Below are 26,678 nucleotides of genomic sequence, written 5' to 3' on the forward strand. Positions count from 1 at the left end.
GCGAAAAGAAGACAGGTAATTCCACTGATTGATTGAGATGGAAGGGGGAAATGACTTTGGGCAGAAACTTCGGATTTGTGCGAAGTATGACCTTGCTGTGATGCATTTGTATGTAGGGTTCCTGTATGGTGAACGCTTGTATTTCACTAACCCTTCTAAGGGAAGTGATAGCTACAAGGAAAGCTGTTTTCCAGGTGAGAAACTGTAGCTCACATTTGTGCATTGGTTCGAAGGGCGGACCCATTAGTCGTGTGAGAACTAAATTTAGATTCCATACAGGGGAAGGTGGTGCCCTGGGAGGAATTACTCGTTTAAGGCCTTCCATGAAGGCTTTAATAGCGGGCACTCTGAAGAGTGATAAATGCTGTCTGTTTTGTAGATAAGCAGCGATCGCTGCTAGGTGTAGGCGTATGGATGAATATGCCAGGTTACACCTGTGAAGATGGAGCAGATAGCATATGATGTGCTGTATGGATGCATCTAGAGGGTTGATTGTATTATTACGGCAGTAAATTACAAATCTTTTCCACTTTGCGGCATAGCATGCTCTAGTGGTAGGACGTCTGCCTTCCATGATGATGTTCATGCAATCAGGGGGAAGGTTAAGGTATCCGAATTCTAAGATCTCAGGAGCCAGATCGCCAGGTTGAGCTGAGCTGGGTCCGGGTGCCTGATTTCTCCATGGTTCTGGGTTAGGAGGCATGGGGATAGGTGCAGTTTTTGATGTGGCACCACTGATAGTTGTAGTAGCGTGGTGTACCACGGCTGCCTGGCCCACGTGGGAGCTACCAGAATGAGTGTGAGGGAGTGCTGTTGTAGCTTCCTGACCACTAATGGAATTAGTGGGAGAGGTGGAAAGGCGTATGCAAATCTGCCTGACCAGTTCATCCATATCGCATTGCCCTTGGACAATGGGTGTGGGTATCTGGCGGCGAAGCTTGGGCATTTTTTGTTTTCGTGGGTGGCGAAGAGGTCTATCTGAGGATGCCCCCACTGTTGGAAGAATGGGTGAAGAACTTGTGGATGCAGTTCCCATTCGTGTAGTTGTTGCGTTTGTCTGCTGAGCAGATCTGCCATGGTGTTTTGTACGCCTGGAACGAACGTGCTGTGCCAGGAGAAAGATGTTTTGGGGAATTGCCCATCTCCATATGCTCTGGGCTAAGCGGGAGAGCTGGGGAGAGTGTCCCCCCCCCTGTTTTTGTATATAATACATCGCAGTCATGTTGTCTGTGCGAATGAGGACTGCTTTGCCCGAAATCTGTTTTTGGAAAGATTTTAGGGCTAGAAAGATCGCCAAGAGCTCCAGATGGTTGATGTGGAGCGATTTTTGCTGTGGCGTCCATAGACCTTGCATGGTGAGGTGTAGGAGGTGCGCCCCCCAGCCGGAGAGCGATGCGTCCGCTGTTAGAATCACCTGAGGAACCGGGTCCAGGAACGGCCGCCCTTTGGAAAGGTTTGTGGTGTTCCACCACTGCAGAGAGTGATGTGTGCGGCCGTCCACCAACACCAGATCCGTCAGCTGACCCTGGGCCTGGTTCCACTGTTGTGCTAGGCACTCTTGAAGTGGACGCATGTGGAGTCTTGCATGGGGCACTATGAAGATGCAAGACGCCATCATTCCTATGAGCTTCATAAACACTCTTGCTGGAAGAGAGTGTTGAGGAAGGAATGTTTTGCGTAAGGCTTGAATGCTTGTGATTCTCGCTGAGTTTGGATAGGCAATACCCTTGGAGGTGTCTATAGTGGCCCCGAGATATTGCTTTGTGTGAGATGGTATGAGGTGGGACTTTTGGTAGTTCACCGTGAAGCCTAGCTGGTGGAGCAGTTGGTTGGTGCTGTTTGTATGTTGCACACATTGGTGGTAGGACGCGGCTTATATCAGCCAGTCGTCTAGGTAAGGGAAGACGTGAATATGTTGACGTCTGAGGTGTGCTGCTACTACTGCTAGGCATTTGGTAAACACCCGTGGTGCGGTGGTGACCCCGAAGGGGAGAACCGTGAATTGGTAATGTTGCCCGTCCACCACGAACCTGAGGTATTTCCTGTGAGAGGGGTGTATTGGAATGTGAAAGTATGCGTCTTTCAGATCCAAGGTTGTGAGAAAGTCTCCCTGGCAGAGGAGTGGGAGGACTTGTTGTAGGGTGACCATGTGAAAATGGTCTGAATGTATGTAGGCATTTAGAGGCCGGAGGTCGAGAATGGGTCTGAGGGTCCCGTCTTTCTTTGGTATTAAGAAATATAGGGAGTAGACCCCTAGATTTTGTTGATTGACGGGGACCTGCTCTATAGCGTGTTTTTGGAGGAGTGAGAGTACCTCTTGTTTGAGCAGTGTGGAATGTTCTTGAGACATTGGACGGTGCCTTGGTGGGATATTGGGTGGGGTAGATGTTAGTTCGAGGCAGTACCCTGACCGAATGATTTGGGTCACCCATTTGTCCGATGTTATGGACTCCCATGTGTGGATAAAGTCTTGTAGTCTGCCCCCGACCGGAGTGGGATGGTCTGGGGGGAGCGGAGGGGAGTCATTGTGCGGGTGGGGTGGCAGAACGGGTGTTGTTGGTTTTGCCCCTGCCCTTATTGTTGTTGCCTCTGTAACCACCCCTTTGATTGCCCTTTGAAAAGGTATTTTGAGGAGGGGACTTGTAGGAGGTAGAGGCGTTATCGGTGGAGGAGCCTCTGCCAGTGCCACGAAAGGACGAGCGTCGAAAGGAACGTTTAGAGGCTTGTGTTTGGAGTGCCCCCATAGACTTTGCTGTGTCTGTGTCCTTTTTCATCTTTTCCAGCGCTTCGTCTACCTTTGGCCCAAAGAGAGTTTGTTGGTCAAAGGGGTGATTGAGTATGGACGCCTGGACTTCAGGCTTGAACCCTGAGATCCTGAGCCAGGCATGGCGACGAAGCAGGACACTTGTATTTATGGCTCTAGAAGCAGTGTCGGCTGCATCGAGGGCACACTTAATGGAGGTGTTTGTAATTAGTTTACCCTCCTGTATCAGGTCATGAGCCTTGCGCTTGTGTTTTTCTGGAAGGTGCTGCATAAGAGCCTCTAGTTCGTCATAGTGTGCTCTGTCATATCGCGCAAGCAGTGCTTGTGTGTTTGCAATGCGCCATATGTTTGCAGCTTGGGAGGCGGTGCGTTTACCAGACGCGTCCAGAAGTTTAGATTCTTTGTCTGGCGGTGGGGCTTCTCCTGAGGATTGGGAGTTAGCCCGCTTTCTAGCTGTGGAGACAACTAGGGAATCTAGGGGAGCAGGGCCCTTAATGTATGCAGGGTCTGTGGGTGCCGCTTTGTACTTCTTCTCTATTCTAGGGTTGAGTACTCTGGCCCTGACAGGGTCTTTGAACACCTCTGTAGCGTGCTTGGTGACACCCTTAAGCATGGGTAAAATAGAAGTGGATTTGTCTTGTATGTCAAATGTGTCCAGTAGGAAGTCTTCTTCCACTGGTTCACTGTGCATGTCCACCCCATGGTAGTGTGCTGCTCTCTGCACTAAATGATGAAACCCTAAGGAGTCCTCTGGAGGAGACGGCCTGGATGGGTATAGGTCGTCCTGAGGTATATCTGGTATATCAGGGTTATTGTAATCCTCCCATGGGTCTGGGGTCCCTGGTGGAGTGGGATCCATTGGGACGTCCGCCGGGTAATTGTCCGGGTCCCCATCATCCGGATCTGGGGATGGGGCCGGATCGTAGTGAGGTGGAGGTGGCGGAGACCTGGGAGGGGGAGGGGGTGGAGGTGGTGGAGGAGGTAGGGGAGGCGGTAGTGGGGAGGGCACTCTGAGGGGAGAAGTAGCAGAGTCCTTCCTTTTGGGTGGTGGAGGAGGAGCCGGAGTATCAAGGCGTCTTTTCTTGATAATTAAAGTCAATAGTCCAGTCTTTGGATCTTTGGACAGAGTCTTTTGTAGAGGGTCTGGTGTAAACAGAGCCAGTGGCGTCGAATCGTCCGTCGGCACCGGTGATTTCGGAGCCGAGGACTTCGATGGTTTGTGTGCGCCATGCTTTTTTGGGGCCTCCTGTTTTTTCGGCGTCGAAGGAGTTTTCGGCGTCGGAGCGTCGGTGCCGACAGATTTATGTTTGTGTTTGGTCGGCACCGAGAGTCCAGGCTTCGGCACCGGTGGCTTCGGAGTCGAGCTGGATATTGCTTTCTTCGGTGCCGGATGCTGTTTTTCGGCACCGGGCGTCGGCTGGCTCGATCCCGAGCTGCCGTGAGACTTTGGATGCTTCGACACCGAGCCGGAAGGTGGGGTGATCGAAGCTTTGGTCTTGGTTTTGCCCAGGCCGGCAGGCGAGGGAGTAACCTGAGTCTCTTTGGTTTTAGGCGCGGGGGTGGGAGGGGGCACAGTACTCACGGCCCGCTGCGCCGGTGTGATGTCCTCCACGTCGGAGTCGTCGGCTTCGGAAGCGCTGACGACGTCTTCTTCCTGCTCGGTGTGTGTTTGCCCCGAAGCTTCGGCGCCGTCTCCGAAGATGTCCGGTGGAGCTGCAGACGATGAGTGCGCCATGGTGCGTCGAGCTTTTCGATCCTGGATGGTTTTCTTCGATCGAAAAGACTTACAGGCGGGGCAGTCTCTGGCCTCGTGTTCTGGAGAGAGGCAAAGATTACACACCTGATGGAGGTCGGTGTGGGGAAATTTAGACCCACATTTTGGGCACTTTTTGAACGGAGTCCTTTCCATCGGCCGGGACCGGAGTCGAGGAGGGCCCGAAGGCCGGTGCCGATGTACGGGATGGAGAAAAGTGCGGCTTCGAGAGATGAAGATGATGATGAAGAAACTCGAAGATACGAGGATTTTCCGTCGAGGCTGGAACCGTAGAAGTTCGAAGCCGGAGCACGAAGTATCACATCCGAGCCCGATGGCGGAAAAAAACAATCTGAGGATGGAGCCGAAGCCCATGCGCAGTACGGACCGAAGGAGGAGTCACCAAACTCGTGACTTCCAAAGACTGTCCAAGAAGAAAAACAAACTGCAAACATCCGGGCCCAACACCAGATGGCGATCTATGCTAAGTGTACAATCTGCAGCTCATATGCCTCGAACCTAATGTTTCTTACAGATACATCGTTACCGAAGGTAAGTAACTTGTTCATCTGAAAGAAACACGTTAGTTAGATTCCTCACCTTAGAATAGATACCCAAGCAATACCAACCCGGTGGTGGGTCTGCGAACCAAGATCACACCAGAAAGTCCTGGAGGACAGAACGGCCAAAGAAGCCATCCCTCCGGACTTGGCTGTCTAGGCAATAGTGCCTGGCAAACGTGTGCAGCGAAGCCCACGTCGCCGCCTGACAGATGTCCTGCAAAGGGACTCCCCGTCCCAAAGCAGTAGTAGCCGCTGTGGCCAGAGTAGAATGGGCTCGCAGCCCAACAGCAGGGTCCTTTTTCGCCAAGGAATAACAGATTTTTATACACAAAACTACCCACCGGGAGATGGTCCGTTTGTGCACAGCTTTTCCCTTCTTTGCACCCACGTAGCCAACGAAAAGCTGGTCGTCCACTCGGAACTGTTTTATCCGGTCCAAATAAAAGGAGAGCGCACGTTTTGGGTCCAGACGGTGGAGCCGCTCTTCCTCTTTGGAAGGATGCGGAGGCGGAAAGAAGGTGGGCAAGGTGACAGATTGCCCAAGATGAAAGGGGGTCACCACTTTCGGTAGAAAGGAAGGACGAGGCCGAAGGACAACCTCGTCCGGATGAACAGATAGAAAAGGAGGCTTGGATGATAGAGCCTGGAGCTCACTCACCCGTCTAGCCGAGGTGATGGCTACCAGGAAAGCAGTCTTAAGAGTTAGAAGACGAAGAGGACAATTGTGAAGAGGCTCAAAGGGAGCGCACATCAGGAATGTCATGACAAGATTCAAGTCCCACTGAGGCATTACGAAAGGGACAGGAGGGAACGTGTGAGTAATGCCTTTAAGAAAGCGTGACACTACAGGGGTCTTGAAAAGAGAGGGCTGATCAGGAAGCCGTAAGAAGGCAGAGAGGGCAGCAAGATAACCTTTCAAGGTGCCCAGGGCAGAGCCCTGCCGGGCCAAAGAAAGAAGAAAGAGGAGAACCTCAGAAAGAGGGGCGGAAAGGGGATCCACAGCCTTTGCTGTGCACCATGCCACAAATTTGTTCCACCGGCAGGCGTATACCGTCTTTGTGGAGGGACGCCTGGCTGCTAGAATGATATCACAGACTTCAGGAGGCAAGTCAAATGGCATCAACTGCCGCCGCTCAATCTCCACGCATGGAGGTGGAGGCTGGACAGCTTCGGGTGGAGGACCGTCCCCTTCTGCTGCGACAGAAGATCCTCCCGAAGGGGCAGACATATCGGAGGATCGGTCAACATACTGAGTAGCTCGGGATACCAGTACCTTCGTGCCCAATCCAGAGCCACCAAGATGACTTGGGCCCGGTCGCGCCTGATCTTCTTCAGCACTCTGGGCAGAAGTGGTATAGGCGGAAAGGCGTACAACAGACCGCAACTCCACTCGCGACGAAAAGCGTCGCCGAGCGAGTGCCGCCTTGGAAATTCCAATGTGCAGAACTGATGACATTGCGCGTTCTCGTCGGTGGCGAATAGATCTAACCAAGGCTCTCCCCACTGCTGAAAGAGACCTTGTGCCACCTCGGAGTTCAGACGCCATTCGTGATCCATCATGCACCGGCGGCCGAGTTCGTCTGCTCTGGCGTTCAGAGAGCCCGCCAGATGTTGAACCACCAGGGTGACGCCCTGGTGTTCCAGCCATGTCCAGAGGCGCAGAGCCTCCTGACAAAGGGTCCATAACCCCACCCCGCCCTGTTTGTTGCAATACCACATGGTGATGGTGTTGTCTGTGAACACCTGCACGACACTTCCCCGGACAGAGGGAAGGAAGGCTTTCAGTGTAAGTCGGATTGTTCTCAGCTCCAACAAGTTGATGTGGAGGCGAGAGTCCGCCGGAGACCAGAGGCCTCTGATCTCCGCCTCTCCCATATGGCCACCCCATCCCAGGAGGGAAGCATCCGTCACTACGACATGCTCCGGTAGGGAGAGGCTCTTGCCCGTGACCCAATCGCGCTCCGTGAGCCACCACTGCAACTGCTGTGCAGTGCCCTCCGAGATCAAGACATGGTCGGACAGGTTGCCGTGATGCTGGGCCCACTGAAACTTCAGGTCCCACTGCAGAGCCCGCATGCGCTGCCTGGCGTGATGCACTAGTAGGATGCAGGAGGCCATCAGCCCCAGAAGCCGCAACACTAGCCTGACCGAAACCCAGGATAGAGGCTGAAAGATGGGAATCAGGGCCTGGATATCCCGGACCCGCTGTTCCGGGGGATGAACCCGGAACTGCGCCGAATCGAGAACCGCTCCGATGAAAAGGAGCTTCTGAGAGGGGCTCAGGTGTGACTTCGACACGTTGATGGAAACCCCCAGCAAATGCAGGAGACCCGCCGTAGTCTGGAGGTGGGAGACGACTGCCTGGGGCGAGCCCGCCTTCAACAACCAGTCGTCGAGATAGGGGAAGACTGGAACCCCTGATCTGCGCAGATGAGCTGCGACCACCGCCATCACTTTCGTGAACACCCGAGAGGCACTGGTGAGGCCAAAGCGGAGCACGGTGAACTGAAAGTGCTCCTGACCCACCGTGAACCGCAGGTAACGCCGGTGGGCCGGCAGGACGGGGATGTGGAAATATGTGTCCTGCAAGTCCAACGCTACCATCCAGTCTCCAGGGTCGAGGGCAGCTAGAACCTGAGCCAAAGTTAACATTTTGAACCGTTCCTTCCGGAGGAAGGCATTGACGTTCCGGACGTCCAAGATAGGGCGTAGGCCCCCTTTGCCCTTCTTGGGAACCAGAAAGTAGTGATAATAACAACCACGACCTACTTCTGGGCTCGGAACGCGCTCGACGGCCTCCTTGGCCAAGAGGGCTGAAACTTCCTCGTGTAGAAGATTCAAATGATCCCCTGAGATACAGTGGTACTACGGTGGCATAGCTGGAGGGGTCGTCTCGAAGGGGAGGAGTAGCCCCTTCGGACGATTTGCAGCACCCACCTGTCCGAAGTAATGGCACGCCAGTGGAGCAGGTGATGGCGAACCCGGCCTCCCACTGGCGTGGAATGGGCCTGAAAGCTCGGACTAGGAAGGCTTTGAGGCGGATGCTGCCGGGGTGGATGTGGACTGACCGCGTCGTCCTCCAGTACCGCCTTGGCGGAAACCACATCCGCGACCGCGTGCAGGCTGGTTCTGCGGCCGGTGGCTAGGCGGACGTGAGGAGGTGCCCCTTCCTTGGCCACGAAAGGAGCGAAAAGCGGAAGTTTGTGGCCACGGGGCCGAGAGGCCCAAGGACGTGGCCGTAGCCCGGGAGTCCTTGAAGCGAGCCAGCGCACTGTCCACTTTCTCACCAAAAAGGCGAGCGCCATCAAAAGGCATGTCCATGAGGGTGCTCTGGACATCCCCTGAAAAGGACGTGGACCGCAGCCAGGCGTGACGTCGAAGCGCCACCGTGGTAAAAATCGCCCTACCCAGCGAGTCCGTAGTGTCGAGTCCACATCGGATTGCATGGCGCGCTGCATCTCTCCCATCGGCCAGAGCCGAGGAAAGCCGCGCCCGGGCCTCCTCCGGGCACAGTGGCAGCACGTCCTCCACCGCATCCCACAGAGAGTGGGAATAACGGTCCAAGAGACAGGCAGTGTTCAAAGACCGCAGGCCCAAACTGAGCGAGGAGAACAGCTTCTTACCAAACTGTTCCAGTCTCTTGGAATCCCGGTCCAAAGGAGCGGACGGGAAGGAGGATTGGGAGGTAGAGGCCTGGATAACCAGACGAGTAAGGAGTCACCTAAGGTCGAGGTGAAGCGCGCCGGAGGTCGGGAGTGGAGGTCGCACTCCGGAGACACCCGGAAGCGGGGAGACCGTGACCCTGCGACGCCGGAAGGCGACATCGAGCCGGAGCAGCCCAGCGACATCGAGCCGAGGCCGCCCAGCGACATCGATCCGAAGCCGCCCAGCGACACCGAACCGGAGCCGCCCAGCGACACCGAACCGGAGCCGCCCAGCGACACCGAACCGGAGCCGCCCAGCGCCATCGAGCCGGAGCTGCCCGGCGACATCGAGCCGAGGCCGCCCAGCGACACCGAACCGAGGCCTCCCAGCGACATCGAACCGGAGCCGCTCAGCGACGTCGACCCGGCGCCGAGCGGAGCCGATCATCGTGAAAAGGGCAGTAAGTGGTAGAGGGGGCGTCTGAGGCCCCGTGGAGCCCTAAAAGGGCTAGAGGGGTGTTAGAACCAGCCTGGGAGTGCCAGGGGTGAACTGAGACTGGTGCAGTGACCTCTGTGAGGGGTTGTGTATTTTGGGAGAGCCAGATCCTTAGGTTACCCCTATTCTACCTCAGTTCAGGCCCAGCCTTGACCAACCTAGGTGGGACACCCCCCCATGTCATCCAAATGACCACAAGCTGTACTTGGGCGAAGTAAAACCAAACTACCTCGTGAAAGGGTTGTGAACTGTAATTGTCATTGATGGTGTTATTTAAGTTATTGAGGGTGCTTTATTTATTGTCTTCCACTAATTTATTCCTGCACTGTATTTATTGCCTGACTGTATTTATTTGCCATCTGTATTTATTGCACCTATATTTATTCCGTGTTTATTTATGACCTGATCCTATTTATTGAAACCCCACTGTGGTATTATTTATTTGACCTGCTATTTTCAAGAAAAGTCTTATGGTATTGTATGTATGTTTTGAAACCTGCAACTAAGAGAAAATAAGATAAAGACAAACTACTTTCTTTCATAATTTTTACGGTGTAGTGTCGTTTTTGGAACAGATGAACGCATGGTTATTGTGAGGGTGTGACGTACGCTTAACACGGTGCCTGACCCTCGACCGCTCGAGCCAAGCTACCACTGTGCTGGGAACCTGGTGACTGCTAACCCGGTTGCCCGGTTTCCAACAGGGCCTCATTGAATTGCAGCAGAGGCTCAGTGGAGCATGCGGCAGACTGAAGCACCTCAGTGAGGATGTTAGTCCTCACAGCCACGGCAGGCAGCTCAAGCCCAAGGGCTTCGGCCGCCTTGCGCAGCACCACAGAAAAAGCTGCACCCTCCTCCGAAGCTACAGTCGGAGGAGAGATGAATCCAGTGTCCGGGGAGGTATCCAAACCACTGGCCTCCCCCAGTTCATCTGCCCAGTCCTGTGCAAGTTGGCCCTGAAGGGCCATAGGGTCGTCAGACCCCTCCCAGTCGCCCCTGTCATCCGATTCCTGGTAAACAGGAGGAATGATCGGAGCCGGTCGATAGACAATATGTGTCTCTAGCGGCGTTGGGCGGCGCCGCATCGGCGTCGGGACCGGACAGGGGCTGAACCGGGAATCAACGTCGACAGGAGCCGGCGTAGGGGGTGGTATCGCGTCAGTCCCAGGGACCGTCGGTTATGGGGACTTATGGGGACTTGCGCGGCTCCTGTGGAGCCGCGGGGGTGGAACCACCCGGACCCTCGGCCGCGTCGCGCGACCGGCGAGGGGAGTCCGAAGAGCGGTATCGCCTCTTGGACTTCTTGGAGTGCCTCGACTTACCCGAAGACTTCGAGCCAGACGAGTGACGATGTCGAGTGCGGCTCCGCGACCGATCCTTGGACCTCCTCCTGGACTGGGATCGAGAGCGGCGCGGAGCCGAGTGGTGAAGCTCGAGAAGCTTGCGGGACCGCTCCCGCCTAGCTTTCGAGGTCAGGGCCATACAATCGGAGCACGACGCCGCGTCGTGGTCGAGGCCCAAGCAGTACAGGCACCGGCGGTGATGATCGGTCACCGACATCAGTCGGTGACAGTCGTCGCAGGCCTTGAAACCAGGCATCCTACCGGCACCAGAGTCGAGAAGGGACCAAAAAGAGTCGAAAAAGTTAGTCAAAAATTGACTAGAGGGGTAGCTCTCCCAGATCAGCGCTTACTGGCACGGAAAAAAGAAGAAGAACTGAAGTCAGCACGCGAGGCGGGCGTCTAAGTACTCCGACGACGTCATTCCGGCGCACGACGCCGACGACGGACGCGGAGCCGCAGACGACGCCTAGCGACGCGCAAGGGGTATTGCTGACTAAAAATCTTCCGGATCCAGTCTGACGCCTGGGGATATTATAAGGTGAGGAATCTAACTAACGTGTTTCTTTCAGATACAAAGATTTTATCACAGGATTCACTGTATAATACGCAAATGGTGGAAGCACAGACAACAGCAAACTCCACATGCCTGAAGCAAACTCCACATGCCTGTAAAAACAACCAGCGCAAAAGGTGTTCTTCAGCAATGGAACACATGCTCCTGTCATTCGTACACAGAAAACAACCAAGGAAACGTTAACTACAATTCCAAAGGTGTGCTTCAACAACAGAGCAAATGGTCCAGTCATTCTAAGAGACAAACAAACACCAAGTGTATCTATAATCCCAAAGGTGTGCTTTAACAGTGGCATAAAATGCTCCCGCCGTTCTTACACACAAACAATATGTTAATATTTCATGCGTTAGCACATGAATCCAGACCTCTGGACTTTGCCAATGTTTGTTAGCAACAGCATCGAACAGCCAGGTTTAGAGTTCATGAGCAATCATTAACTGACGAGAGGAGCTTCCCATGCATCAAAAAGGTGAATATATCATCATGTGTTTTTAACCATCTCCCATGGCTTCCATAGTGGAAGGCCGAGCGCAGAGAATGGCGCCACTAGCAAACATCATCCAATCCTAAGGCATCATCACCGGCGACACACAACTCAAGCCCTCCATGACGGACAAGACAACCAGCACCAGAACCAACTTCACCAACTGCAGGACCATGGTGTGAGAAGTTGGCCTGATGTATGATGTCACTAGTTCTAGTGTGCACCTTATATCAGTCCAAACAACCCTTATGGTGATTGGTTGTAAAGTCAACCTTATAGACCAGCTATCCCAGTGGTAGCATGGACAAGAGCAGTCTTAGGCTAAACTCTGAATGGCATGTGAAGCCATCTGTGATACCATATATAATCCCTTGAATACCAAATGAAAGGACACCACAACAGATATATATATATAAAATAAAGTGTATTTATTCTAGACAAACCCTCAGCTCTCTTTATGAGATTAGAGGTAAGTACAACACAGTCTTATTTAAGCATACATTAAGTCACACAGGTAAGTAATACAGTTAGGCCCTAGGGGCCACGCAAACCATATACTAAAGAAGTGGTATAAGGACCACTGTCACGGAAATAGGATAGGCCTAGGGAATCGCTGGGGCTACACTACACTAGCAACAGTTAGGAAGTGGGAGGCCCACGGGATTCAGGTGCAGAGTGGAAACACTCACGCGTAATGCGTAAAAGTCGATAGAATTACTAGCAGTTAGAAATTAACAGTTTAAGGACACTTCTGAAGCAGCTAGAGAGTCGAGACTCGGAAACTAGACCCTAGGATAGTCACTACCCTTGTGAGCACCGAAGTACCCAAGTTACCTAGCTCACGGGCTGCGGGTGCATAGGTGTGAACTTGCGTCGGGTTTCGTCGTGGACTTCTATGGATGCCTGAAGGAAAGTTGCTGACAGGCAGTCAGTGAAGAGTGTCTGGTGGATACCAAGGCTGGGATCAAGAAGAGAGGATACCTGCAAGCAGAAGGGACAGAGTCAAGGTCACTAGCCAGTGACCACGTGGAACCAGGAAGGAACCAGGCGATGTCGTGAAGATTGCAGGTGAAGGTGAAGCTTGTCGCTGCAGCCACGGGGACCAGGAGACGTCGAGGACGACCAGGACCAGGAGGCGAGCTGTCCCACGAAGGCTCTTGCTGTCGGCGGTGTCAAAGTTGAACTAGGACTCACCAAGCCTTGGCAAGCGGAACCCACGAAAAACTGAGGACTTGCTTCTGGTGCAGACCAGGAAGGTCTGGGGTGCTTCTCTTTTGCAGGGAAGCGGGAGCCAGTCTGGAGGAGCCAAACCAGCAGTGAAGATTTCAGTATGCGTCGTCACAGAGGCCACTAGCCAACGGGCAAGCAACCGGACAGGCGCGGCAAGCAGGAAACTGCAGAAGGGCCCCACGCAGGACTCGTGGAGTGTGGGGGGCTGATCTTCGGTGAAGATGGTGCTTGGGGTTGGGGCTTCTCAATCCCCGGTGCACAACTTCGAGGGTGCCTCAGAAGCTGCGCTGGAAGATACTAGCCACTTTTCCCAGGTAGCCGGTCCCACGCGTCTCGTCGCCTCCACGGATCTCAGCTCGGCTGTGGATGTGGATCTGGGTCGGAGAAGTCTGGAAGTCAAGGCTCTGGTCGGGCTCTGCAGTCGGTCCCTCGTAGAACTTCAGCAAAGCAAAGGGTAGTCTCTTGATGGTGCCTGTTTGCACAGGGTAGCCACTCCTTGGCCACAAGGGAGATTCTTCAGTCTTCTTCTTTCGTCGAATGTCGAAGGTCCAGAGTTTCTGTTCAAGTTGCAGGTTCAGGATAATCTAATCTCCTGGGGCCCAGCTACCACTCTTATACTAATCTGGGGGGCTGGGTTACCTGCTAGGTCACGCCTTATGGGTGGGACCTGGGAGGGGGGTGGTTACACCCCCTTCCCTTTGTCCAGTTTCGCGCCAGGACTGGGGCTGGGGTGCCCCAGCACCGGTTTGAACTGGACTATGCACGGGACACCTTGTGTGCCCCAGGCATGTCTCATTATTTTCATCCCTCCCTGCCCCAATACACTAAGGCCTGTCTGGGGTGGTGCTCGCACCTCCCAAGGCAGGAAACCTATTGTCCAAGCCTCCCTTGCCGGGATCACTCCCAGCAGCAGGAGGTCAGACTCGTGTCTGTGGCAGCAGCATCCATTTTGTGATGCTGGGGCTCTGGTTAACTTTAACCGGGTAAGTAGGTTACAACATGTCTTCTCCCTCTAGAAGGGAGGGATAATATCCTCATCCCCAGAAATGGGATGGGGGTATTATTCCAAAGTGTTAGACACCTTACACGACATGTTTTGATAAAGCCAAACCATAGTTACCATAACCATTTAAGATTATAAGGCACTTTAAGAGTATATGGTAGGCTATATCATAGAACAGCTATAAGGACATGGTTCCGAAAGCTGCAGACAGGCTCAGCTCATGCTAGAGCACCATCTCACATGTTACCAAGCACTCTGCCTCCAGGATTGTTAAGGCCTGCCATAGGAGTGGCTGATAGGTACACATGTGTCTATATGTAAGTTAGGTATAGGAATACTACACCTAAGCAAGGAGTGATTACACGACCTTGCCCCAGCTGAGTGATCAGCCCGTTGTGTCATAATGGAAGGCCAGGCCAGGGGTGGAATAATACATGCTGCAGCCCCTGGTAGGCCTAGGGTACACCTATGCCCTGGGTACCTAAGGTACACTGTACAGGGGCCAATAAGGTGATCCTATCCAAATGGGTTATGCACCTAAAGTACATAGTATCAATTTAGAGAGAGAACAGCAGGGCTGTGGGTCTGATTAGCAGGCCCACAGCCACATCTAAGTCGAAAACCAGTAAAGCAAAAGCAAAAAGTGGGGGTGAACATAGAAAGCAGACCCTACTCTCCTACACATGGTAGCAGAATGCATGAGTATTAACTGCATGAAGATCAACTCCGACAGCACGGAAGTACTGGTCTTTGGAAACAAGAACTTCATATGGGATGCCGACTGTGCAAGGAACAACACCCACTAGACCACGCCAGGAATCTGGGAGTCACCCTGGATGACAAGGTCAACATTAAAGCACAAATCAAGGCGGTGAGCGCCGCCTGCTTCTACATCCAACATATGCTACAAAAAATATTTGCCACAGAATACCAGATGTACCGTCACGCAGACACTCATCACTAGTAGGCTGGACTACGGCAACGCACTCTAAACCAGAATCTCCAAGTAGCTCCCAGACAAACTCTAGACCATCCAGAACACCGCTGCAAGACTCATACTCTACCTCCCACGACAAGCCTACATCACACCCCACCTCAGAGCTTCACTGGCTCCCCTTTCTGAAACAGCCAATTCAAACTCCTCACGCACAGACAAAAAGCCTCCTCTAACTCATCATCTGCATTCACAAGAGCAGAACAGGAGGTAATTTGTTCTCATACACAGCATCAAAGGCATGGAGACGGCCTCCTGTAGGAGAGTAGGGTCTGCTTTCTATGTTCACTCCCACTTTTTGCTTTTGCTTTACTGGTTTTCGACTTAGATGTGGCTGTGGGCCTGCTGATCAGACCCACAGCCCTGCTGTTCTCTCTCTAAATTGATACTATGTACTTTAGGTGCATAACCCATTTGGATAGGATCACCTTATTGGTCCCTGTACAGTGTACCTTAGGTACCCAGGGCATAGGTGTACCCTAGGCATACCAGGGGCTGCAGCATGTATTATGCCACCCCTGGCCTGGCCTTCCATTATGACACAACTGGCTGATCACTCAGCTGGTGCAAGGTCGTGTAATCACTCCTTGCTTCGGTGTAGTATTCCTATACCTAACTTACATATAGACACATGTGTACCTATCAGCCACTCCTATGGCAGGCCTTAACAATCCTGGAGGCAGAGTGCTTGGTAACATGTGAGATGGTGCTCTAGCATGAGCTGAGCCTGTCTGCAGCTTTCGGAACCATGTCCTTATAGCTATTCTATGATATAGCCTACCATATACTCTTAAAATGCCTTATAATCTTAAACGGTTATGGAAACTATGGTTTGGCTTTATCAAAACATGTCGTGTAAGGTGTCTAACACTTTGGAATAATACCCCCATCGCGTTTCTGGGGATGAGGATATTATCCCTCCCTTCTAGAGGGAGAAGACATGTTGTAAGCTACTTACCCGGTTAAAGTTAACCAGAGCCCCAGCATCACAAAATGGATGCTGCTGCCACAGACACGAGTCTGACCTCCTGCTGCTGGGAGTGATCCCGGCAAGGGTGGCTTGGACAATAGGTTTCCTGCCTTGGGAGGTGCGAGCACCACCCCAGACAGGCCTTAGTGTATTGGGGCAGGGAGGGATGAAAAGAATGAGACATGCCTGGGGCACACAAGGTGTCCCGTGCATAGTCCAGTTCAAACCGGTGCTGGGGCACTCCAGCCCCAGTCCTGGCGCGAAACTGGACAAAGGGAAGGGGGTGTAACCACCCCCCTCCCAGGTCCCACCCATAAGGCGTGACCTAGCAGGCAACCCAGCCCCCCAGATTAGTATAAGAGTGGTAGCTGGGCCCCAGGAGATTAGATTATCCTGAACCTGCAACTTGAACAGAAACTCTGGACATTCGACGAAAGAAGAAGACTGAAGAATCTCCCTTGTTGCCAAGGAGTGGCTACCCTGTGCAAACAAGCACCATCAAGAGACTACCCTTTGCTTTGCTGAAGTTCTACGAGGGACCGACTGCAGAGCCCGACCAGAGCCTTGACTTCCAGACTTCTCCGACCCTGATCCACATCCACAGCCGAGCTGAGATCCGTGGAGGCGACGAGAGACGTGGGACCGGCTACCTGGGAAAAGTGGCGAGTATCTTCCAGCGCAGCTTCTGAGGCACCCTCGAAGTTGTGCACCGGGGATTGAGAAGCCCCAACCCCAAGCACCATCTGCACCGAAGATCAGCCCCCCACACTCCACGAGTCCTGCGTGGGGCCATTCTGCATTTTCCTGCTTGCCGCGTCTGTCCGGTTGCTTGCCCGTTGGCTAGTGGCCTTTGTGATGACGCACCCTGAAATCTTCACTGCTGGTTTGGCTCCTCCAGACTGGCTCCCGCTTCCCTGCAAAAGAGAAGCACCCCAGACCTTCCTGGTCTGCACCAGAAGCAAGTCCTCCGTTCTTCGTGGGTTCCGCTTGCCAAGGCTTGGTGAGTCCTAGTTCGACTTAGACGCCGCCGACAGCAAGAGCCTTCGTGGGGCAGCTCGCCTCCTGGTCCTGGTCGTCCTCGACGCCTCCTGGTACCCGTGGCTGCAGCGACAAGCTTCACCTTTCACCTGCAATCTTCACATCGCCTGGTTCCTTCCTGGTTCCACGTGGTCACTGGCAAGTGACCTTGACTCTGTCCCTTCTGCTTGCAGGTATCCTCTCTTCTTGATCCCAGTCTTGGGATCCACCGGACACTCTTCACTGCCTGCCTGTCAGCAACTTTCCTTCAGGCATCCATAGAAGTCCACGACGAAACCCAACGCAAGTTCACACCTATGCACCCGCAGCCCGTGGGCTAGGTAACTTGGGTACTTCGGTGCTCACAAGGGTAGTGACTATCCTAGGGTCTAGTTTCCGAGTCTCGACTCTCTAGCTGCTTCAGAAGTGTCCTTAAACTGTTAATTTCTAACTGCTAGTAATTCTATCGACTTTTACGCATTACGCGTGAGTGTTTCCACTCTGCACCTGAATCCCATGGGCCTCCCACTTCCTAACTGTTGCTAGTGTAGTGTAGCCCCAGCGAGTCCCTAGGCCTAGGCCTATCCTATTTCCGTGACAGTGGTCCTTATACCACTTACTTAGTATATGGTTTGCGTGGCCCCTAGGGCCTAACTGTATTACTTACCTGTGTGACTTAATGTATGCTTAAATAAGCCTGTGTTGTACTTACCTCTAATCTCATAAAGAGTGCTGAGGGTTTGACTAGAATAAATACACTTTATTTTATATATATATCTGTTGTGGTGTCCTTTCATTTGGTATTCAAGGGATTATATATGGTATCACGGCTGGCTTCACATGCCATTCAGAGTTTAGCCTAAGACTGCTCTTGTCCATGCTACCACTAGGATAGCTGGTCTATAAGGTTGACTTTACAACCAATCACCATAAGGGTTATTTGGACTGATATAAGGTGTACACTAGAACTAGTGACATCATACATCAGGCCAACTTCTCACACCTCCCACTACAAATCAGAGCTCCCTCCTCCCTTCTTGAATTCCGAAGCTGAAGACCCAATTCTTTGAATGACTCTAAAGGGACCCTCTCTGCACACCTTCTCAAGAGAATGGATACCCTCACGGGTGCTTGGTGCGCTGTACAACCATACATAACACCTTCATTCCAGTTAAACACCTGGAAAACAATGACAACGTATGTGGGGTACACACACCCAGAAGTGTGGTCATCTAGCTCCCTCATTCTGGGCTCCTCTTAGTATATAACTTTCCTCTGTGTACCAGTTTCAGCCCTTTGAAAGGGAACACGTTGCTCCTCTTTGTTTCCCCTCATCTCACGAAGCAATGCTAATCACCAGGTGCCCCCTGCTGGGGTGGAGCTCGAACACAGCTAAGTTAGGCTGTGATCCCCATGAACTCAATAAAGGGATTGCACTGGCATCTCTTGGATGACGGCACCTTGATCATAGGATTGCGATATTCACTGAGCAGGATTGCATGGTAAGGTTTTGCATGGCTTCCAGATAACACAGTCTATGCGCAAAATGCCAATAAATCATCCTTTAGGACATAGCTTACAAAGAAGAGAATGTGACCACTATTGTGCTTTACAGAGAAACGTGGACGCTCTATGATGACCGGTCAGTGATATTCTACCTTCTGGTGCATGCAAGCAGAATGTTGTAACATTAATCTGTGTGTAGGATCCTTCCAGGAATACTCTACGGGAGACTTTAAACATAGAATTATGTCGCTAAGTTTCATGTACCTCTTTAATTTTTCCCAGGGGTCACACTGGATCCAAAAATCTTCAGCAGGACTCCTGCACACCAGCAGACCGGTAGACATCGGGAGTGACAAAGGTCAGCCATGGGAAAGGCTTCAGGAGCGGGTCCGTTACCTTCCCTTCCATGAAAGGGAATTTTCCAGAGCTTGGTGACAGAGTTTGGCTTCGCGTTCCCAAGTGACCTTGGGAGTCATCAAGTCGCAGTCGCTGCAGGCCTTCGAGTTGTGGTCCAACCACAGGCAAACCTGATGGGGATCTGTCAGACATTTGCTTGCGGCAGCCCTTGCAAGGATCGAACCTTGTAGGTTTACGGGGGAGGACATTTTCCCTAGCATACTGGCTTTTAGAAAAAGAAAAATAAGGCCAAAATCATCTCACATTTCCAGTGGGTAGCTCTGGATCTGCGTTTCATTACGCAGAAAGAAAGGAAGTGATGTCAGTGTGCATGAGTGGTGGTTATACATGGAACGTCATTTGTGTGGAGTCATCCGACACCACCTGCTAGCACGCAAAGGCACTGCTGAAGATTTTCCAAATCTAGTCTGACGCCGGGGAATATTAAAAAGGTGAGGAATGAAGACGGGTGAATATTTGAAAGGTGAGGAATCTGTGGTAAGAAGTATACATCAGAATTAGTATATTAGGAGGACACTCATATTTTATTTGGACACACAAAGGATTATCATGTCCAATTGATATCTGTAAAGGGGACATCCGAGACCCCACACACCACCAGGAAACACTACACACTGCATGCAAATTTCAAGGCTTATGCGCAGCTTGATTAGTTAAAGTTGAAAATAGCTTTGCATGGATTATTTCCTTGAAATTGTGGGCCCCACATCTCCCACTGTGGCCAACTTGAGATTTGTGTTATGCATAAGGCTGTAAAAACTGGGGCACAATAGAAATAGAAGGTAAACTATATACCAGAAAGATTATTACAGAAGATAAATACCTTATTCTTCTGATGGTTACTTCTACCTACAGATTCCTTACCTGTTGAATACATTCCATAGTAGTAACCCATCGATGTAGTGGCTCTGAAGGAATGGCCACACAAGGAAATCCTGTAGCTCATCGTGCACGAAATGGACATCCCATCTCGGAATCGAAACAATAATACTTGGCAAAGGGGAGAAGGGACACCTGTGTCGCCACATGACAGAACTCAGCCACAAGAACACCCATGGCAAGGGCTGAGGTAGAAGCCTTTGCTGTGGTAGAGTGGGTCTGAATTTCCTAAAGCAGTTACTACTTGGGAAGAGCATAGCACATCTCTATATGCCGCATTACACATTAGCACAAAGCCTTCTTTTGGATCATCTTGCCTTTTGTGCAGCCTGTATACTTCACAAATAGCTGGACGTCAGAAAGTAAAAATGAATCACTCATCTGGGATTCAACAGGTGAAATCTATCCACCTCTTTGGTGGGATGAGTGGGAGGGTAGAAAGTAGCCATCTTCCAGAGTACACCATCTCCGCAGAGGGGCAGCAAACAAACAATATTACTTTAACCACTGCGAGAGGAGGCGGGAATGATTCCAGGTGCCCTTGCTCAATCTCCAGGCAAGAGGCTCTGGAAGATGAACTGCAGTACCTACCCCTCCAACTGCTAGAGGTCCACCCTTCACAGGGAGGAACACAGCGGGGACAGTGAGAGAGGCATAGCACAACGGTTTCTGCCAGTCCAGGGCGATGAAGAGGGCGTAAGCCCGGTTTTAGTGAATCTTCCTCTGAACTCAAGGGTTCAAGGGTATTTGGAGCAAAACATAATAAAGCTGAAAGGTTCACTTCGCTCTAAAGGCCCTCACTCTCCCACACAAGCTCCCTTCAGCGGATACTGCATCCAGTGGCCATTGTCATGAATGGCAAAGAGATCCAAGTGCAGGGTTCCCACAGGGCAAACATGTACTGCATCACCTCTGGGTGGAGATGCCACTTGCGGTTGTCTAGTTTGTGCAGACTGAGGCTGTTGGCCACGATGTTCTCATGAATCTACAAAGAAACATTGAAAAAATGGAGTGTGCTCCAGAATCGAATCAAATGATGCAGTAAAAGGGAACCAACAACTGCTTTAATAACGTCGTCGTAGACTTGCTCCGGCACCAAGCGAGAGCCATTGCACTCTACTGGCAAAGAATAGCTATGGAATAGTTTTCAGAACAAATCTGGAGCCTAGAGATATTCAACAGACGAGGAATCTGCAGGTATCCATCAGAAGGCCAAATTAATCAACATAACTGATACTTTTAATCCTTTAATTCCTACAATCTAGTGTGGCCACCACCCTCTCGGTTATTACGGGCAAGGTTTGCATTACTTGGCTTGTGTGTGATAGCCTATTGCATGGTTTGCTTCTACTGACCTAATTAGGCTAACACACTAGATGTGAGAAGTTGGGCTGGTATTTGCTGTCCACTAGTTAAAGTGGGCACTTTGCACCAGTCCAAACGACCCTTATTGATGATTAGGTTAAAGACAACCTTTATTGAAAGCTATCCTAGTGGTAGCTATGGAGAGCAGCCTTCAGGCTAAGTCTCGAAGGAATGTAAAGCAGTTTGGTTTACCAGATTATAACCTCCTGAATGACCAAATGAAAGGAGAACCACACAAGGTATATATAAAATATATGTATGTATTATTAAACTCTCTCTACTAACCTCTCTATGAGATTAAATAACAAGGCACACAATATTAAAGCACTAGAACGACAATAAATAGCACAATACACAGCGGGCTCCAGGGGGAGACCGAACCATATACTAAGAAAGTCATATAACAACCACGACTTGACTAGACACAGTGCCTAGAGCACGTAGAATCGCTGGGACCCCAAGGAACCACCCAAGGTAGTGACACAGGGGAGCCACGGAGGCCGGATGCAGAGTGAGAACACAGCCGCGAGCTCCGTACAACTGTATGGGAAAGTCGCAGTTGGAATTTTAAAGATTAAGGACACTCAGGAGAGGACTTCAAGCAAACCTTTTCAAACATAAAAGGTTCTAAGGCCAGCACCCTTGAGAGTACCGAGGTACCCGTATTACCTATCCCAGGCGAGCCTGGTGCATAGGGGTCAAGTGCTGTCAGAAAATCTTGTTGATTTCAATGGCGTGATGCGAAGAAGTGCTGCTGCCGGGAAGATGAAGTGTCCGATGTGAACCAAGCCTGGATCGGAGCTGAGAAGAATCTGAAAGCAGCGGGGACAGAGTCTGGGTCACTTAACAGTGACCAGGGGCACGATAGACGAATGCCCACCAATGTCGGGTGTTTCAGGTGAGAAGAGGTGATGCTGGACTCTGCAGCCACGGGGACCAGGAGACGTCGACGACGAGCAAAGTCAGAGGTGAGCTGTCCCACGAAGGATGTCGAGTACTGGGGGGGTCAGGGTCTGGATTGAACACCAACAAGCCTTGGCAACTGCAAACCACAAGGTCAGACGAAAGATGCTTCGGTGAGGACCAGCAATGTCCTGGGGACTCTCCAAGCTATGGAGAGTCAGGGCACGTCTGGAGCAACCAGGAAAGCCCACGGAAAGTTAAGGATACCTTCACAGGGACCGATAGGTCGACGGACCAGGGATGGCGAAGGGACCTCGAGAGGAATCACAAAATACCAGCCCACGGAACACTCGTGGAGTGTAGGCCGGAAATCTTCTGTGGAAACACTGCTCGGGGTCAGGACTACAAGGAGCCCAAAGCACAGCCTCAGGGATAGCCGAAAAGCATATGCTGCTGAAAATGGACATGGTGCACAGGGGTACGGGTTGCACGGTCCCCACAAGGGCTGCAGGTCGCAGGATTGCTGAGAGCTCTACTCGACCTCGGGGACACTTGGGAACTCACCTCCTGTGTTGCAGAAATCTTCTGAGTCCTCAGGAGCTCGGGAGATGCAAACCGGTCAGATGCGTTTAAGGTGCCTGCCTTGCAGGGGAGTAACTCCTTTACTCCAAAGGAGATTCTTCAGTCATCCAACGTAGTGTAAATAGTCGAAGTACTTGGTTTCTGTAGCAGAGTTTCGTCCAGGTAAATCTAAAGTCCTGTAGTCAGGGGTTCCTACTTTATACCCAAGGAAGGGGTGGGACAAACTCTGGGGACCCACCTATGGGAGGGTCAGGACAGAGGGCTGGCTACACCCATGTCCTTTGTCCAGTTTCGCGCCAGAGCAGGAGCAAATGGCTCCTGCAACCGGTTTGAGCTGGACTATGCACAGGGACACCAAATGTGCCCCCAGTGCAGACATCAAAGCACTCTTGGAGTGCACCCACCCAACCCCAATACACTAAAGCCTGTCTGGGAGGTGGTCACACCTCCCTGTGACACAAAACCTATTGTCCAACCTTCCCCTGCCGGAGTTTCGTCCAGCAGCAGGAGGGCAGACTCGTGTCTGTGGCTGGCAGCATCCATCTTGTGATGCCAGGGTCGAGAAAGCTTGTACCGGGTGTAGCGGTGTTGTCATATTTCTCCCTCTAGGAGGGTGGAATCATACCTCCCACACTAGTTACTGGTGTGGAGATATGATTCCAAGGTGTTTGACACCAAACATGACATGTTTCCATGCAGCCGTTTCAAAGTTAACATTAACGCGAGGTTATAATGCACTTAAGAGTATATGGTTGGCTGCATCACAAACAATCCCGGAATAGAGGTTCCGAAGGCTGCAGAGGGGCTCTGCTCATGCAGGTGCACCCTCCCACATAAAACCCAGCACCCTGCCTTCAGGATTGATAAGGCCTGCCATAGGGGTGACTGATAGGTTTATATGTGCAGTGAAATGGAGTAGATATAGTGAACCTATATCTAAGTAAGGGGTGCATGCACCACCTTACACAGGCTGCTGTAGCAGACCTGTTGTGTCATTTTGAATGGTCTCCCAGGGTGGCATAATACATGCTGCAGCCCCTGAGAGGCCTCTGGGGTACCTATGCCCTGGGTATATAGTATACCATATACTAGGGACTTATAAGGGTACCCCAGATTCCAATCTGGAGTGTACCTAAAGTACATGCAATCAATTTAGAGGAGAAAGCAGGTAGGCTGGGGTCCTGGATAGCAGGATCCCAGCCAGGCTAAGTCGAAAACCGTGAAACATCAACAAAAAGTGGGGTTAACTATAAGAAGCAGATCCTACTCTCCTACACTAGAATTCAATGATTTGTTGGTGAAAAGGCACATACTGAAGACATTGTCCATAATGTTATGGAGCGAGGGGGTTCCTCCTGCAAAAGTCACAAGGTGCGCCTTACATCCCAATTACACCAACAGTTAAGGGGCCCAATTGTCTTTGAGTTAGGAGGGCAGGGGCAACTGGCCTATACATAGCCAGGCCTTCTATTTTATAAGACGCTATCACACCTACGCTGATTCATCCAACTTTAATTGTCATCACATTGTAATTACTAAAATGGTTCAAGGTCAAACAGTGTCATAGTTAGTAAAGTGAGCAAACTGCAGTGACTTACAGCTGCAGCTACAGCTTTCAGAGTGGTAGGTAGGCACGAGTGGACATGTCGAAAATATTAAGGTATTAAAGGAACTCTAAGTAAGTCACTGTAAGGAAGGTTGGTAATTGTTATGTAAAAATTCAGAGGAGCGTGTGTTGGCAGACGAGAGTGAAGCCAGGGCCCAGGCTTGAGAATGAACCGAAAGAAAAAGCATACAACATTTTGATTGCTGTCAGTGGAGAGAGAATTAAGAAAACATATGATAAGTCAGTTATCTAATAAAAAGTGTGTAAGATATGAGAAAAGACAAGGATATACAGAATTTAAGAAGAATAAACATTTTGTGATTCTATAAGGCACATCGTGATATAAATGAACAACTTTTCTACAAAGACAAAAGTTAAGGGCATCACACACCGGGCACTAAAATAGGGTCCGTCTCTTCCTACCTTTTACCTGCAATTGCTTGTAGGCGTGCAAAGATTCAGAGTGGGGCAGGCTGTAGATTTCCACAAACCCACTTGAGAATGCAACTGCCAGGAGCCCCAGCCTAGGCATCTGAGGATTCTGTGAGTAGGAAGGGAGACAAAGAAGATTAACCATTAGGCAGATTAGGAGCGGCATGAGTTCTTGAAACGGTTAAACCACAGTGGAAATGTATCTCCCTCTCCATTTTAATGTCTCATCTACTGGCATATTGGCAGACATTTTGAGTCTTCTCTGCTAATAAAAGTACTCAGTAGCTTATTCCAAATAATATTAGGATACTCAAACAACAATTCAACACACCCGGTGAAGGCAGGATACCTTCTGCAGGCCTACCTCAAAGTCCACAATACAGCTATCAACAGCTGATGCCCAATCATGGATGACCATGCACAATCCATGCCTTCCGCGCTTGCACACTTGCGCAGAAAAAGGATGGTACAGTAGCAGCCACAACAGCATCGTATTAGCACTGGCAGAGGCTTGAGAAGAACGCACTGGTCAATAGGATATGTTGCTGAAACATGCTCTTCCACATACAAGCAACCCCTGCCAAGCTTTAATGGAGTGCATGAGTGACAGCAGCTGTGATAAGTATGAACATACATTTTTTACCTGTAAATGCAGTTTTCCAGCATTGGTATATTTCCTAGATTTATACGCTTGAATCTTACCCATCAGCAAAATATGAGACCCTGGTACATACCGAGCAGTTAAAAGAACAACCTCCCATAGAAACAAATACAAACAAGCATTGGCATAGCCAATAGGTCTCGCCTTTGGGACCTTATAAGTGTTTAACCATGCAACAGTTGCATAACTAAATACTTAAAAGGTCCCAAAAGCGAGACCTATTGGCTATGCCGTGCGGCCGCGAAAGTGATCGCGATCAAACATCAAAGCGGCCGCGAAAGTGAAAGTAATCGCGGTAAAGCTATTGCATTTGCACCCACACACAAATAGAGCCACCCACACACAAATAGAGCCACCCACACAAATAGAGCCACCCACACACACAGAGCCACCCACACACACAGAGCCACCCACAAAGAGCAACCCACCCACAAAGAGCAACCCACACACAAATAGAGCCACCCACACAGAGCCACCTACACACACACACAGTTACCCACACACAGACAGCCACCCACGCATAGAGCCACCTACAAAAAAAGCCACGCACACAGAGCCACACACACAGGCACACACATATAGAGCCTCCCACACACACACAGAGCCACCCACACTTACACAGAGCCACACACTCAGAGCCACACATACATACACAGAGCCACATACACAGAGCCACATACACACACAGCCACACATACAGAACCACACACACACACATAGATCTAGACACATACATATTGATTTTGGGAGCCAAAGCAGAAGTGGCACCGTTGTTTCTAGATCTTTGCATTTATCACTAAAAATTAAGTTGGCAGGTGTGCACCACAAACATTTTAATCTTACCTTCTCCGATATGCATCATTTTTGTAACACAAAACCAGCACAAAATGTTTGTGAATCGTGGACAAACACTAAACTATCTCATAACCAGGGATGACTTGGTAGATATGCTAATGTTTAAAAATAACAGCTTCTAGCGTGACCGGGGCAGGCACGAATCTCTGAATTCCAAAGCGGAATTGGATTAACGAGGGGGAGGAGTTTATACGCACTCTCGCCTCCAGCATCAAACAAATAACTGAAACTGAAGCAGAAGAGCACAGCTGATACAAGCCTTCGCCGAGTCATTCGTACAATTGAATCGCATTAAAGATATCTGAGGGTTAAGTAAATGGCCAGCAATCACCGATGTGTCGGTTTGGTTCAGAATCCTACTTGTAAACAAGTGCGCCTCATATACAACCTACCGCGTATAATGCTCATCACTTACCATCATTAAGTTATTTTTTAACTGTAAGTCTGTTTTTCATGGAGAACATACAATGCAAACTTTACACAATGCACCGAGGCACTCCCGTTTATGTTTGCCAGACAAGAGACGCGGGTCAGAGGAAGACACTCGGGTAATTTGGGAAGGATCACACAACAGAAGCAACCAATTTGCAAACCCAGATCTCTGGTTCCGAATAGTGCAGTTTAGTTACCAGATCAC

At 50.9% G+C, this 26,678-nt stretch overlaps 1 protein-coding gene across 5 annotated transcripts in view; it reads right to left on the reverse strand.

The window, feature by feature from the left end:
- Positions 1 to 26,678, reverse strand: part of GTF3C2 (general transcription factor IIIC subunit 2) — a 906,867-nt gene that overhangs the window by 547,363 nt on the left and 332,826 nt on the right. For all 5 annotated transcript variants that reach the window (XM_085613289.1, XM_085613287.1, XM_085613288.1 and 2 more), the window contains one exon: positions 24,517 to 24,634. In XM_085613289.1, the coding sequence (XP_085469415.1) occupies positions 24,517 to 24,634 (118 nt within the window). The remainder of the gene's footprint in view (positions 1 to 24,516; positions 24,635 to 26,678) is intronic.

The sequence above is a fragment of the Triturus cristatus genome, chromosome 6 (assembly GCF_964204655.1).
Source record: "Triturus cristatus chromosome 6, aTriCri1.1, whole genome shotgun sequence".
In the NCBI taxonomy this organism is placed as follows: Eukaryota; Metazoa; Chordata; class Amphibia; order Caudata; family Salamandridae; genus Triturus; species Triturus cristatus.